This window comes from Porites lutea, chromosome 2 (assembly GCF_958299795.1).
Source record: "Porites lutea chromosome 2, jaPorLute2.1, whole genome shotgun sequence".
In the NCBI taxonomy this organism is placed as follows: Eukaryota; Metazoa; Cnidaria; class Anthozoa; order Scleractinia; family Poritidae; genus Porites; species Porites lutea.
Window position 1 is genome coordinate 32,336,857 of NC_133202.1, and position 14,170 is coordinate 32,351,026.

Consider the following 14,170-nt stretch of genomic DNA (forward strand, 5'->3'; position numbering starts at 1 on the left):
CGGGTTGCCCTTTTAAAGTTAACGCCCATGTACGTCAAAACACCGCTATAATAAGCCCCTAACATGTGATTGGTCGCTGCAAATCGAGGTCGGTAATTCAGTGTGAGGAACTAATTTCCGTGACATACGAAAGAAACACAAAATAAACTTCCGTATAAGATAACTAATGAGGGACAGTGATAAGTCAGTCATGTATTGGCGAGATCACAGCATTCTCGCCAATGGTTTTATCATATTGATTTCTTCTCTATTAATTTGCCATCCCAGTCCATGTTCAGTTAACTAATGAATGGGTTAAAGCACACGCCGATGTTGTGTTTTCTTAATTTATCTGTCATTGTCATCCCCAAGAATTAAATATGTTTATTGAAAGTCAAATCACGAATTCAAACACGTTGTGAGATTTAATCGTATGGATCAATCAATCGACCGATTTTGGTCTGGCTTCACTTCCCACATCGATTTTATCGTATGAAGGTTAAAAGTGTCGGGCCATAAAAACTTCGCTTTGAATTTAGCAATACGAAAGCATTATGCATTCATATGACAAAGAGCACTTTATTGAAATCTTCTTCCTTCTTTAATTATTCGGGTTTGTAAATCCGATCTGTAGCCGATCGCTTGCACGTCGGCTTTATTAAATGTTGGTAAATAAGCCTTTTTTCTTCCTATTGAGCCTCAGAATGAAGGCCTACGGAGAGCGATTCTATCAAAAGGACTATGTGACGAGGATATTGCTGTCAGTTTAAGATCAGTATGTGCTAAAGAATTCAATTGATGAAGACTCGTTTTTTGCCTTTTTAAAAGATAGCAAATAGCGTGTTAACCAAAGTAAAAACACAAGGCAAAGGCAAACTCTCTCCAGTGGGAGCGGGGGGGGGGGGGGGGGGAGGAGGGGTGGCTGACTAGTGCATGTGCGCCTTCAAGAGAATGTATACACACCTCGGAGAGAGAGAGATTTCATCTTATTCGGGCAAGGACTCCATTGGCTCTTGTAGGGTTGAAATTATTGCAGTTTTTTTTAGCACGTACCTTATTTCCGAAGTTTATTATGCAGAATGTCTATTAATAACTACCATAAAAGAAACAAGAACTGAACAAAACCAAAGAACGCGTGATAAAGTTTTTACACCCCCCGTGTCCTATAGAGACTATAGCTAAATTCACCCGCAGGCTACAGGGGCACCCAATGGATGTGTTCCTCAAAATATCTGTTCTTCAGGCACATTTTTGCTGGCTGGGAGATGTGGAAGAAATAATAGTCCTTGGAAGGAAAGTGTTGCTGGAAAAAAGATAATTCAGGGTGTCAGAGGGGATTTGAAGTCTAGAATAGCTGCTACGGCTTACTTGTATGGGTTACTTACCACTCGAGGTTTGAATTGTGCCCTATGAAACTTCCCAGTAAGTCAGGTTGCAGGTTGTAAGGTTGCTGGCTGGGAACTCTTCCATCAGTCTTGCTGGGAGTGAGGAACAGATAATTTTTTTTCCAGCAATCTCCCAAAATGCTTAAAATAGTCTCAGAAAACTTTATTCACGCTTTGTTGTTGTTTTTAGGTCTTTTTCTCAAAATTTCCCGTTGGGTGCCACTGAGGCTGCTTCTAGAATCGTAGGCTTGCAGATTAGTGACTTTCCAAAGCGATTAAGGTGCAAAAAGCACATTTTCCCATAATAGAAATAGGAATGAAATTGGCTTGCATACCAAAAAGATTTATAATGACCATAACTACTTAGTTAGGCTACACGTTTACGTCACTACCGTTGCACTTAATTGCTCAGAAAGAGAAAATTGTAATGACGATATCGAACAAAAAAGCAAAATCAATATTATCGTGAGAATGCTTTTGCGGTAGGTATAATACGTAAGATTGACTCGAATTGAGTTGAGAGAAGTTAAATTGGACATATCTCCTGAAGATGTTTTCAGTTTCATCCTTTTGTTGAACTTAAGATCCTTGAATTTCAAGAGCGTGCCAGTTTTCTACAATTCACTGATTTCGTTCATTTTTCTATGACATCTGTATTGCAATTAATTGGTGCATTCCTGTTCAAAATAGACGTAGATCATGTACCAGCTGCGATGCAGTCTAGGATATCTTTCAATTTCCTCCGCTTTTGTTCAAACAAGGACGAAGAAAATGAAAGCTTAGTCTGAATAATCCTCCTAACCTAATTAAAATCCCCAGTGGTGCAAGAATTCCGAGCCAAATTACACGCCTTTTGTATGAGCTTGCGAAGTCTTTCATCGAGGAAATTTGTGAGTCCTGAAAAGTGAGCAACAGTTCGGAAATTGAAATAGAATAGAGTGGTATATTTCCTTGTCACCGGAGAAAATTGTATGGAGAGCTTGCAAAACAACAGCAGAAAGGGGAAAAAAACAAGTAAGCTCGAGTTGTACCTTTATGAAGCTAATAGTTTGTCTTTTATTAAGATTATTCTTTTTCCGCTAGTACTGATGAAAATTTACTATCAACGACTCACTTTAGAAAGCAAGTTTACTAATTTATTACCACTAAATCGTAGCCAACAGTTACCCGCACAGTACAAAGGACTTATTGACGGAATCAAGCAAAACTAACTACAAGAGAACGACTGGACAACTGACAATCTGACTAACAAATGACTATTTAACTGTAACAATAGACGGATCGAAACGTACCAATGACATAACGAGTCTTCATAGCCAATAACATCACGGTTTTACGGACAGACGACTAATAACATGGCGACGTAATTGACCAATTAATCAGGTCAATAACCAGAGTTTAATACCATCAACTGACGCGATACAACTCACTTTGACTCTAAAGATGACTACTGCACAGGTTGTCGAAACACCAGTCACTGTCTACAACAACAGTTCTATATTCAGGACTATGCATGTTAACCCGATTTCAGATTTTTCATTTATTGCACTATTTCAATAGTTTACTAAAAAAGTAATTGCGATCATACTTAACCTACTTCTGAACATATAGTTAAGAATACTTTATGTGATTCCTTTTTTACCTCACATCCTTATCCTCATTATAATTTTTACTAATAGCTTTTGAACGGCGACGTCTTTTTCATTCATGTCATTTCACGGTTTTAGCCCTTTGGAAATATCTAAAATAAAAGGCTAATAAAATTGTGAATGTCTCAGTATGATTATAATAAACACAATACCAGAAGGAAAGTGCTAGTTAGTTGTACCGTATTTGCGCACTCGTTTTTGTAGCGCAAATTTCACTCTTTCGCGGCGCAAACTGGTTACGTTTCTGATACGTTTGATACATAAGCACGCCAAAAGTCGCCGGGGCAATGAGCCCCGCCCTGACCCCTTGCAAAAGTATATGACAGGACAAACGGCTACGCGCCACAATCGGACAAGTTAAAAGACCTAAGAGACATTGACTACTACAACTGACTACTAAAAGCTAAGTGAATAGACAGACAAAGGACCTGGGGTACCCCCACGACACTGATGGCGCGCTATGGGATGGAAGAAAAGGGCCAGGCAGCGACCCGCAGGGGCACAGCCCATAAAGTTTCATATATATTAGCTTACGCCTAAATTTATTTCTGCATTTTGGGGTTTTACCTGCCAGTAGCCGTACGGCACTTGATTTAAGGGGACAGCTTGAAAACTCTACAATCAAAGAAAGACTGTCGCCGTTGGAAGAGCAGTTGGGGAATTATAATTTTTGTGTGATGTGGGCGAAAACCTTGCTGACAGTTTAGCTTTTTAAAAGAAAAGGACCAGGAAAAAGGGAAATAATGCCGGAAACAAAGGTAGAAGAGGAATTGGGGAACAGGGTACAACCATATTATTTCATTGCGTTTTTTTTATTATTATTTTCATCCATTCATTTATAACGAAAGAAAATATGGGCTGAAGCAATACAGCTGTGTACATTGTTAAGCCTTATATCTTAGTTCAAAATGCTCTTAAACTGATCAATGGGATCGTTATGTGTATACGGACTTTCATCAATAGAAGACAAACGAGGACTGATTCTCTGTAGAGAAGGTCATTGCAGCAAGCCGATAGGATCTCTTTTTATAAACAGCATGCTCATATCCAGAGACGAAAAAATAGAGTGTTTTCACTCACTTGGCCAGCATATATGCAAATTTATTGGAACAAAAGAAAGCGTTTGCATAAGAAAAGAGTTCAACTCCCACAGGACTGGTTTGGGACACCAACATGGCCGCCGTTTCATTGTTTTGGAACAACAATATGGCCGCCGTGACGTCATGTGAAAACACTCTATTGGACAACCTATCCACCTGTTACACTACACACGACTTCTGCATGTCAGCAACGTGGGAAAACTAACGTTTTCTGGTCAGAATACTTCATTAATTATGTCAGCTTTAGTGACTACATCATGTATAAAGTAATTTATCTTAATAGGTAAGAATCGGAGTATGTCCTCTGTGAGAGGGTAAAACTCCTTTCAAGTGATCCAGCCGTCCGAACGGTTAAATGTTGTGACATCGACCTTTATTATAAAAGCATTATCGTCCACATGAAACTAGTTGTTATCTCTCAAATTTTTACCAGAGTAAAATATCAAGAAATTATATGGCCTCTGTATAGACCAGATAGACATCTGACTGAGGAATGAAGACACGACCTGCAAAGAAAACAAGTAACCGTTACTCTCCGTTCAAATTCATTCAAGGGGTGTAGAACCGGATGCGTCCTCGCGACCAAGAAGAAGAAAATAGTGCATTTAGATATTACAAGGAAAGACGGAGAAATTTCATTTAGTACTCGTCTGATTGCCCTCAGGGCTTGTAAGGATTTATAAGTACTATAAAGCGTATGGGTTATTAAAGAGAGTGATCTTATCATCTGAATCTCTTCCATAGACTGGTGTTCATACACAATTGAGCAAGTAAGCTCCCCCTACTAGAAAGTGGAACAAATTTCTCTGAAATACTAAAGTATTTGCTATTCGATTTGGGATTCCAATAATTTTTTTTAAAATATGTTTTCGTAGAAGGTTTAACTCACTTCAGAATTTCATTCACAGTGACTCAAAACATTCAGCAACTGTGCAGCGTAATAAACAGCATCACATATACAGAAAAGTACTGCACAAAACCGGGTTAGCCTTTATTTGAATGGTCACACTTTAGTGTAATATATACAGTCTGAATATAAAGATAGAACTATCTTGGACACCATGATACAGTAATTCTCGCGAGTAAGTTAGGCTAAAATTTGCCAGTTAGGCCACCTCTACGCAACCTGTTTAGGCTTAAATTTGAAACAGGTTCATATTTTCTAAAATCCATAACTAAGAATTCTGTACACTTAGGCAAATAAGATAAGATAAGATATCCAGGGTCCTCTTTTGGAGACATACGCGCCTTATCACTCCAACTGCTGTGTCAGTGTTATGGTTTGCAAATTTTATATAAAGAATAAGCTGAGTACCACTAAATCAATATTTGCTCCTTGTACTTGTATTTTTTTTAGAGAAAACTGAAGAACCTATTTACCTAGATAGCCTAAATTTGTACTAATTCAGCACCACGTAAGAACCTGTCTAGGCTAACTTGGGAAAATGCTGGTTCTTACTCACAGGTGTGTACTGTAGTATGTTATATTAACTACGTTGAATCTCCAACCACAAAGACCATTCATTAAACATCCATCTAATCATTCTTGTTCCCAACCCTTTTTTGAAAAGAAAAAAGTTTTCATTTCATAAATACCTAATAACCAATCTTATCCAGACTGTTCTTTCCTTGAGGGGTTGCGTTTTTGTGGAGAAAGGGAAATGGTCAACCCGAAAACAAGTGTATTGTACCTCTAGTTAATGTGTTCAAGCAGAAAAAAGACCCCTCAGACGATATTTAGACAATTCTTATTCATCGAATGACGCGCGTGCCGGTATGGATTTTTATTTTTATGAAAGCGAAATACATGCTGACCGCGCGGCACGTTCCATGAGGGAATTAATTCGATGATAATTCTTAGACGGTTGCTGGTTCAAGGTCATCGTTTGTGCAAAAAATGGAAACATCCACTCTTGTTTCAAACATTTTGTATTATGGAAAGAATATGAAACTGACGTGACTGAGGTTATTTTCTGTCTGGTTCAAATCGTCCTTTCTGTTGTAAGAGAGATAAGCCTTGGACAGTCCTGCGTGCCCCTTTGTGTCATGCCCATAAATTAATTAAGTAATTTTCTTTGATTTTCGTTCGTTCTAATAATTGACCAAAACTCAAACATCCCGAAATAACTGCTATTTGTAAGTTTCTGTATGAGTTTACTATCGATTCATTTCTTCGACAGATTGAAAAATTTTATACGCCATCCATCACTTCATCAGTACTACTCGGGAGAGTACAACTCACATGAATTTGAACGGAAAAATGGTTGTAAGGATTTCACATCGACCAAAAACATAGACCCGTTTTTTAGACGTTATAAAAATACTAAAAAACACGTGCAAATTTGAATGGTGACATTTTATTGTTCCATCTACAAGTTAAAATCTATTAGTGCTGCACATACCTGGTACAGCATAACAAAGAGAACTACCGGAAAGTACGTGCACGCATATATTGATTTACGAAGGACGTAAATGAGTCACGCTCTAAATTCATATAACAGAAACGCGAAAGCCGACCACCTAACTGTAAAACAACCGGTGAGACGAGGAGACAAGTGGGATATGAACAAATTCAAATAGAATCAGAGCAACTTAATATAGAGGTGTGATTCTTTTTTTTTCTCTGATTTTGCGCCCGCCTGCTCTACCGAATGATAGTAAGCTGAAACCGACTTAAACTACAGAAATGTCCCATATGGCAGCCATGTTTGAAAAACAACCGCTGTCAGTAGAATTTGATACTGCATCCGTTTAGTAAAGTAACTAACTGGATTTCTACTACTCTCAAATAAGGCAAGACTGCGATTAATGGAGCCACAAAAGTTTAACTTTCTATTCGTTTTTGTTTTTCTCCTGTCAGATTATAAGGGAAAAGACAAGTTGTAGTAGAAAGTGGTTCTTTTGAATTTGTTTTTAATCATTTCAGTAGAACGTAACTCAGAAATGACCGTTAACGAAGTTATCGGCAGCACAGAGTCTTGGTTAAAAAAAAACGACCAGTTCATTGCAGCAATGTATTTGTATGAGAGGTTATTGTACATACCACCACAAGTCATGGAAATGCAATGTTTACAACAAACAAACATTCTTTTGATCTTACATTTGGATTGATGTGAAGTCAGTCTTAAAAGTTTGCGCCAACTAGAGATGTATTGTACTGGCATTTAAGAGCTTTGCGCTTCATCAAATCTACATTTCTAACCTCGTAGTCTTTTAGCATTTCAACTGATTGAACGAGAAGTTCAAGCGACTCTTGAAATGTCCTGGGCTCAAACGATCCCGTGAATGAGAACCGAAGAATTCAAGTTGAAATCTGTTGTATATTGATCTCATGGCGTGTGGCAAATACTTTCTCTCATTAATTTACCACTATCGATAGTTGATATTGATGGTTGACCGCTGTTCCTTAAAATCGCATTTATACAATATAAATGTCTCATTTGTCTCCTCGTCTAATTCGATATTGACTCTGTCTATGTGAGGTAAAGTTTTGTTCTTTCTTTGCAGCGATACGTTTATCATTGCGCCAGACTTATTGCAAAATTGTTGACTTGAAGAAACAAATTGCTCTGTGATCTTGTAATATTAAAACCCGTCAGTGCCAATATAGCTCAGATTTTGGTCCGTGAAACCGCTAAGAGAGTATGCTTTCCCTAAATACGCACCATACCACTCTGGGTCCACTCTTTACGAATTTCCCTGGTCGTTATTTTATTAGCTTTAGCTCTGAGTTCGTTGGCAACTATTTGCAAACAAGACATGCTTTGTTTGTATAGGCCGAAAGAAACATGGAGATAGAGAATGGAAAACGCTAACATCTTTCTCTAACTATAATATCATTACGTCGCTAACAGTGAGCTATTACAATCTTAACAGTTATCGCATTCCGGTAGCATCTTTGGGTTCCAAATCCCTTACTTCTTCCTCGAACTGGCCGCATTTTGTAAATCTTGTAAGCATCCTTTCCACGGGGACAACTCTCTTCGCGAATCTCCTTAATATCTGGTAAGGCATTCAAAGCACATCTAAAATTTGTCTTCCACTTTCGAGGATCAGGGAGGTCCCTTCCTTCTTTGTTTTTTCCTGTATAGGTGGCCCAGGCTCTAAATAGAGCGGCATCATCTTTTACAGACCAGCCATGCCGAGAGCAGTTTTTCCAAGGGGTTCGAAGGGTTCGCTTCCTCGGGTCTCCTTCCCATTTTAAACCATACAAGCCCGCATCGATCAGCTCTTTGAGCCAGTCGCGAAGACGAAGCTTTATACGTTGGTGCATCCTCTGAAAATGTTTAGTTTAACAGTTTAGGTTAGGCACCGAAGAGAATGCAGCGTGATTTAGATAATGTGTTTTTCAAGCATTTTATCTCGGAGAGAACCAGTTATTGGCAAGACTCCGATTAGGGAGAGCTAACCTCAGCCCGAGCTAAAACGCCACTGGAGTACTTAGTAAATTTGCAAATCATTTGTTATAAGCTCAAACTTAAAATTTGCGAATGAAGCATAACACGAAATAGATAGAGCATGATGTAAGGTGTGGCCCCGGCATGGAAGTTTATAAAACGGAAATCATTATGGAGATTATTGTAATCATGAGTCAGTTAAAGGAATCCATACTCACAGTTTTCCCCGAAAACGCGTGGCAAAAAAGCAATGGAACTCCGCAACACGGTAAGCGTGGACGCAGTAAGAAGCGTGCCATCCTGCTTTTTAACACCCAAGTGACCAATCAGGACGCGGATCAGCCCGTTGGCAAAAAGCCGCGCATGACCTAACTTAAATACTTGCAGCTATTGGCTGTTTGTATTCTCGCATAAAAATGTTAAAAACGGTCATGACACTGTTTACATACTTTCGAACCTACTATAGTTGAGTGCGCTATTTTTTATTCTGCAAATGAGGGCTTAGTTACAAGTCAACTGGGTGAATTTGTACAAATAAATATGAATAGACACCTTATGCTCGCGACTACTTTAAAGTTTTTAAAATTCAAATTCTTATCCTTACCAGAATTAAAGCTTTGCTAATCCTTAAGTGCAAAACTTTGGCGTTAAAAGTATCCAAACTCATTCTGAACGTTCTGTGGAAAATACATGTCCCAGTTCTCCATATACCATGGCTGAAAAAAAGAAACATAATTATATCATAGCGTTATTAGAATTGAAGTCGTGTACGAAACGGTGTGTGTGTGTGGTAGTGCCTGTGTTAGGCTTACATAAAAATGATGGGGTGGCTCGTCGTATAAGCTGGGGGAGGATTTTAGTTAGGTCTTCCCTAGGGGTTAAAAAACGCACCCAGATTGGCCTCTTTTAGGCCGGTATAAATCTTATTTTTCCCACGAGCTTCTCCGTCTCTTTCATGTTTTTTTCCCTCCCTGTCTATTGTAGATCCAACGGGTACCGCAAGCTTACAACTTCTCAATTACGTTTCACGCAAGGACGGAGATAGCACGCCATGCCTGAGGCGTGTCTACTACATGTAGTTATACCTCGGTGTTCTGCGTATCCCAGTCACTCACGCCCGCATAACTCCAGTAATGGTTTGGAACAAGCTGTTGTTGTAATCCCGAAACTGTCTCATCCAAGGAGCTGTTTGTCTCTGATGTAAAACACGGTCTTCTCCTACGCCTTGAAGAATTTCCTTTTGAAAAGTGAAAGAATCGTAAGTTAAAAAATGCATGTGTAAACAATGGTTAAACAATAATGACGGTGCAAAACCACGTCTTGAGAACAAGTTAATTTAATTATTATGACATCAATATGACTTCAAAGTTCAAGTTGTTGTCACAGAGAGATAAGGAAGCAACGAATTCAGCTGATGTTGTTGACCACTCGATACCAGAGGTCGACATCATTCAACGCATTAAATTCGATTAATATCTGAGGCATTAACACCCAAAGATAAACCGAAAGTTGATGTGACGCTATTTATTTTGGAAAGAAAATGATAATACAATATGTTTGAAAACTAGCACCTAAATTACCATATAGGTGTTCGATAAGTTAAATTCGCGATATAGCGCTGCTCATCTTGAAACCGCATCTCATGCAACTGACACACAGTTTAAATTTGCCGTGCATGTTACTTTTTCTGTTTCTCTTTGTTAATTTGTTTTATCAGCATCAAATTAAATTGTTTGGCTAAAAAAATTGCGAAAAAAAACTTTCCTCGAACAAATCACTTTCAGGTTTGTTAAGGAAATGTTCGTTGAAGAGTCTTCAACTTTGTCCCCTGTCCAAATATCTCGATTAATGTAAAAAGGAACGTGAAATTTCACCTTCAAGAAATGCACTAAGTTGGGAAAGACAAGAAGTATAAAAATATTCTTACATTTTGCTGGTGTTGTGTCAGAAAGCATTTATATTTGGAAGCTTGACCACTATGTTGACCCAAAACACATCGTCCTCCTTAATGCAGATGGCGCCGGGGGGGGGGGAATATGGCCTACTACCGTTGTGAGGACCGACCTTCAACTCTTCCCAGCAATTCGGATCAATCTCCGTTATAAGAGTAAAGACACAGAGATATAAATGTGGGACCTAAAATCAAGGCAAGGCCTCACTTCCTGTTGACGTAGGTCGCAATGGCTCAAAATCACCTTCTTATCAGTTTCCTCCTATTTTTCGAACAGCTCTTAATTAATTTTGAAAACATCTTAAATGATTTTGGACTCTGACGGACGCAAAGAGCTTAGTCCATCAAAAATCCTTGTAACGTTTAACACCATCTGAGTCAAGATCCTGATTGAGAGATTGAGGCAGTCAATATCAAAATAAAAGTTAATGTATTGTTCAGGTCCTGAAGATAGTCTAACGTTATCCCGGCTACGTGTTCATCTTCTTCGATGGAACTAAGTCACGGCAAATGGGCTTCTACTTGTAGAGTAACGAGTCAGCTGAAGTTTGCTCCTGATTGAAACTGGGATAAATTTGCTCGTATAGCATACAATGGCCGTCAACTCGTTATAGTTTCATTTCTTTTCCCGCATCATTCCGAACGGGAATTACTGTATTAAAGACGATGCCGATCTCACTTTGGTGACTAGTCTGATTGCTTTCTCTCTGGACGACCACGAACTATGTCAAAAATTATCTCAATTTTATTCTTTTATCCTTTGGAACAAAAAAAGAACATGTTCCTGATACTGAAGTGAGTTTTATCAGTGGGTCAGTGAGATATATATACTGGTCCAAAAACGTTCGCAGACGAAAAACTACTTCTATTGCTGCCAAGAAGTTCATGATATCTTACCGTCGTGCAGCAATCGAAAAAAACTTCCCCAAAAATTTCTTTAACGGACAGTAAATTTTGGAAAATAAACAGTTCCTTGAAGTCAAACAAAACAAAACACAGTCAATTATTAAGTCAATTTCAAAACAAAATAGTCGGGTGGTAAACACGTGTTTCCAGATAAAAGAATGAATAGCAACAGGAAACTATTCAATGAATTACGGAATTACATGAGATGCTTTCAACTTCCTGGGAACGTTTTTGAGTTTTTCCAATGCTACCAACAGCACCATGCGATCTAACCATTTTTAAGACATACAACCCAACCTATAAATTCAGTTAAGCCATTCCCATCGTTAAAAGTTATTATCAGCAAATACCACTGCTCATGCAGGTGGTCTGAAGATAAGCGGCATAGACGCAAATCATCGGGATTTGAGCTTAGCGATGACATGTCACAGTTGTGCAGAACGAGGTGAAAATTGGATTATAGTTAATTAAATACACTTTGTTAACGCTTTTAAATTAGCAAATGAGGGAAATAACCTTTGGTATCATCACCTGTCTATAACGCTCTCACTCGATGCCTCGACACGAGTTTTTAAAACTCTATTGATTGGAATGAAACAACTTCTAACTGCTCCGAAACCGGCAAAAGGCAAACATCAACCAAAGCAACCTAGCAGTCTTTGGCAATGGTTAAGAAACAAGCCATCCCAGACATGCCACGACAATTAGATCCCTCACCGTATATCTAGTGATTATGATGTCCGGTCTTTTGTCCCCCACGTACCGATGTTATTTTAAATACTTAATATCCCCTTGTCTAGCTATCATCGCTGCTCGTGTTTTTATTTTCAAACGATAATTTTTGGGATTTTTGCTTCTAAATCATCCGTACTGTTCAAAACATACTTTTATAATGAAGTACATAAAGAACTGTTTCTATTCTCTCAAATTCGTGATGTCAGACGAATCGTCGACATAGGATGCAAAAAGGGCTGCGAGATATTGTGCTAACATTATGGGTGGCGGGCTTCTCTTAAAATGTTTTACAGTTGGTTATTATCTCTTGTTTAGGATTAGTTATGGAGGCGAAACCAATGGATTGCACGCATCTTAGGTATCCTACTGTTGGACAGTTGCTACTTATAGAACGATATTTAGAGCAACAACAATTTGCCGTCTGTCCTGTATCTTCGCTATACCGCACAACAGTTCAAAGCAACTGCTATTTTCGGGCTGGATAAAAAGGAACTAAGAAAGAGAAGGAAAAAAGACAGACTGCATGCAGGTACCCCTCTCTTCGTCATGGTTAGATGACAGAGGGAAAATATAAAGAAAAAATGTTTTGGGCCATTAGCGTGTTTAGATTCAATTAATTACATTCCAGTTATTAGTACTACTAAAAGAAATTTGATGTTTCTTCTAAATAAGAAACATCGATAACAGGGGAAGTTGTTAGTTTAAATAAAGGAGCAGTTTTTGTTCCTCTTCAATTTGAAATATTTACTTAAATGCAATTTCCGCATAAAGATTTTTAAATCTTTAAGCGAAAAAAGTGTCTTAAAAAGACACTTTTTCAGTTTTAACTTCTTTAATTCAAAGGCCGCTTAGCCTCCGACCTGCTGTGGTATTTGGCACAACATAACAAATTTTACAATAAACTTGAAGAGCATTCTTCGGTCACTTGTTGCTTCCATTAAACCCGACTGTTACCAGTAGCTTTAAGACACAGCGGATCGAGAACTGAGATCAAGCTAAAAGATACCTGACTTTGTAATGGAAAGTAATAAATGGAAAAGTTATTTTAATCGATGCCGATTTAACAAAGCCTAAGGTGTATCAACCGGGTCGGTCTTCTTATTATATAAAGATCTTGTCTCTTTAAGATGACATGCCTTTGCCAATGAATACATCTACTAATAGATTTTTTGTACGAACAGTATAACTTCACCAAAAGACGGGCTCATTCATGCAGTCAAAATGACCTGAACTTTGAAAATAGAAACGTAACACGGAAAAACTGCCAAGGGCAAGTTAATTTGCACGGGTGTATTTGTCATAAATACTTACTCCTTACCTTTCTGTTTTGGCTCAAACTTAAAAACTCTGTACGGTTTAGTTCCTTCCAACTGTCTAATTTCCATGATATCCGACATCTTTTGCAGAGCACAGCGAAATCTCGTCTTCCACGTCGAGGGATCTGGCTGGTCGCCTGGGCGATATCTCCCTGTGTGGCTTGCCCAGCGTTTGAACAATTCTGCATGGGTTTCGAGCTTGAATTCGGGATTATCAGCTCGCACCCAAATAATTTTAAAGATCCCGAGGTCTTTATCGATCCACTCTACGCCATAGATATCTCCACTTTCGATCTGCTCCTTAAGCCAAGGCGTAAAGTGCAGCCGCTGTCTCGACCCTTTAAGCGTTCGTTCCGGAGATGAAACTCGCAACCTAGACCGCATTTTCACTATAAATCTTTCGCTTTCTTGCGATAATCAAGTTATTTTAGAAATACAGCAAGGTACAAACTAAACTATCCTGATCGTCTTTCGCTTTCTTGCTTGGCACCCTCAGTACTGGATGAGCTGACGAACAGAGCTGTGGGAGTCCAGATTTGGACATTTAAAGGCCAAAGATTTTCTGCTGAGTTGTCCCTTTTTAAGTTAACGCCCATGCCATAAACACTGCTACATAACACCCTCATTGATTGGTCATTGCAAATCAAGGAAGAATCAATCAGTTCGGCAATGAATGACAAAATAAACTTCCTTTTCAGATAATTAGGCTTCCGCAACGGCAACTATTCTACTCAAAATTCCGCTTCTACTAA

General features: G+C 38.6%; 2 protein-coding genes across 2 annotated transcripts; both read right to left on the reverse strand.

Moving 5' to 3' along the window:
• Positions 1–4,563: 4,563 nt before the first annotated feature.
• Positions 4,564–9,745, reverse strand: LOC140926068 (interferon regulatory factor 2-like). The gene is made up of 4 exons (XM_073375869.1): positions 9,596–9,745; positions 9,115–9,226; positions 8,032–8,389; positions 4,564–4,619 (listed from the first exon to the last, which is right to left on the reverse strand). Exons 2-4 carry the CDS (start codon positions 9,175–9,177, stop codon positions 4,564–4,566), a joined length of 477 nt encoding a protein of 158 aa, XP_073231970.1. The 5' UTR covers positions 9,178–9,226; positions 9,596–9,745.
• LOC140926069 (interferon regulatory factor 2-like) lies at positions 9,590–13,802 on the reverse strand. The gene is made up of 2 exons (XM_073375870.1): positions 13,421–13,802; positions 9,590–9,747 (listed from the first exon to the last, which is right to left on the reverse strand). Exons 1-2 carry the CDS (start codon positions 13,800–13,802, stop codon positions 9,590–9,592), a joined length of 540 nt encoding a protein of 179 aa, XP_073231971.1.
• Positions 13,803–14,170: the final 368 nt, after the last annotated feature.

What these genes read in the sequence shown, in the direction of transcription:
- LOC140926068 (XM_073375869.1), bottom strand. Translation starts at nt 9,177, where the DNA reads ATGAGTTTGGATACTTTTAACGCCAAAGTTTTGCACTTAAGGATTAGC. An exon ending in TTAGCAAAGCTTTAATTCTG is followed by an intron (nt 8,390 to 9,114) that starts GTAAGGATAAGA and finishes AAACATTTTCAG; the next exon opens with AGGATGCACCAACGTATAAA. An exon ending in GCGGCCAGTTCGAGGAAGAA is followed by an intron (nt 4,620 to 8,031) that starts GTAAGGGATTTG and finishes TTTTCTTTGCAG; the next exon opens with GTCGTGTCTTCATTCCTCAG.
- LOC140926069 (XM_073375870.1), bottom strand. Translation starts at nt 13,802, where the DNA reads ATGCGGTCTAGGTTGCGAGTTTCATCTCCGGAACGAACGCTTAAAGGG. An exon ending in GTTTGAGCCAAAACAGAAAG is followed by an intron (nt 9,748 to 13,420) that starts GTAAGGAGTAAG and finishes ACTTTTCAAAAG; the next exon opens with GAAATTCTTCAAGGCGTAGG.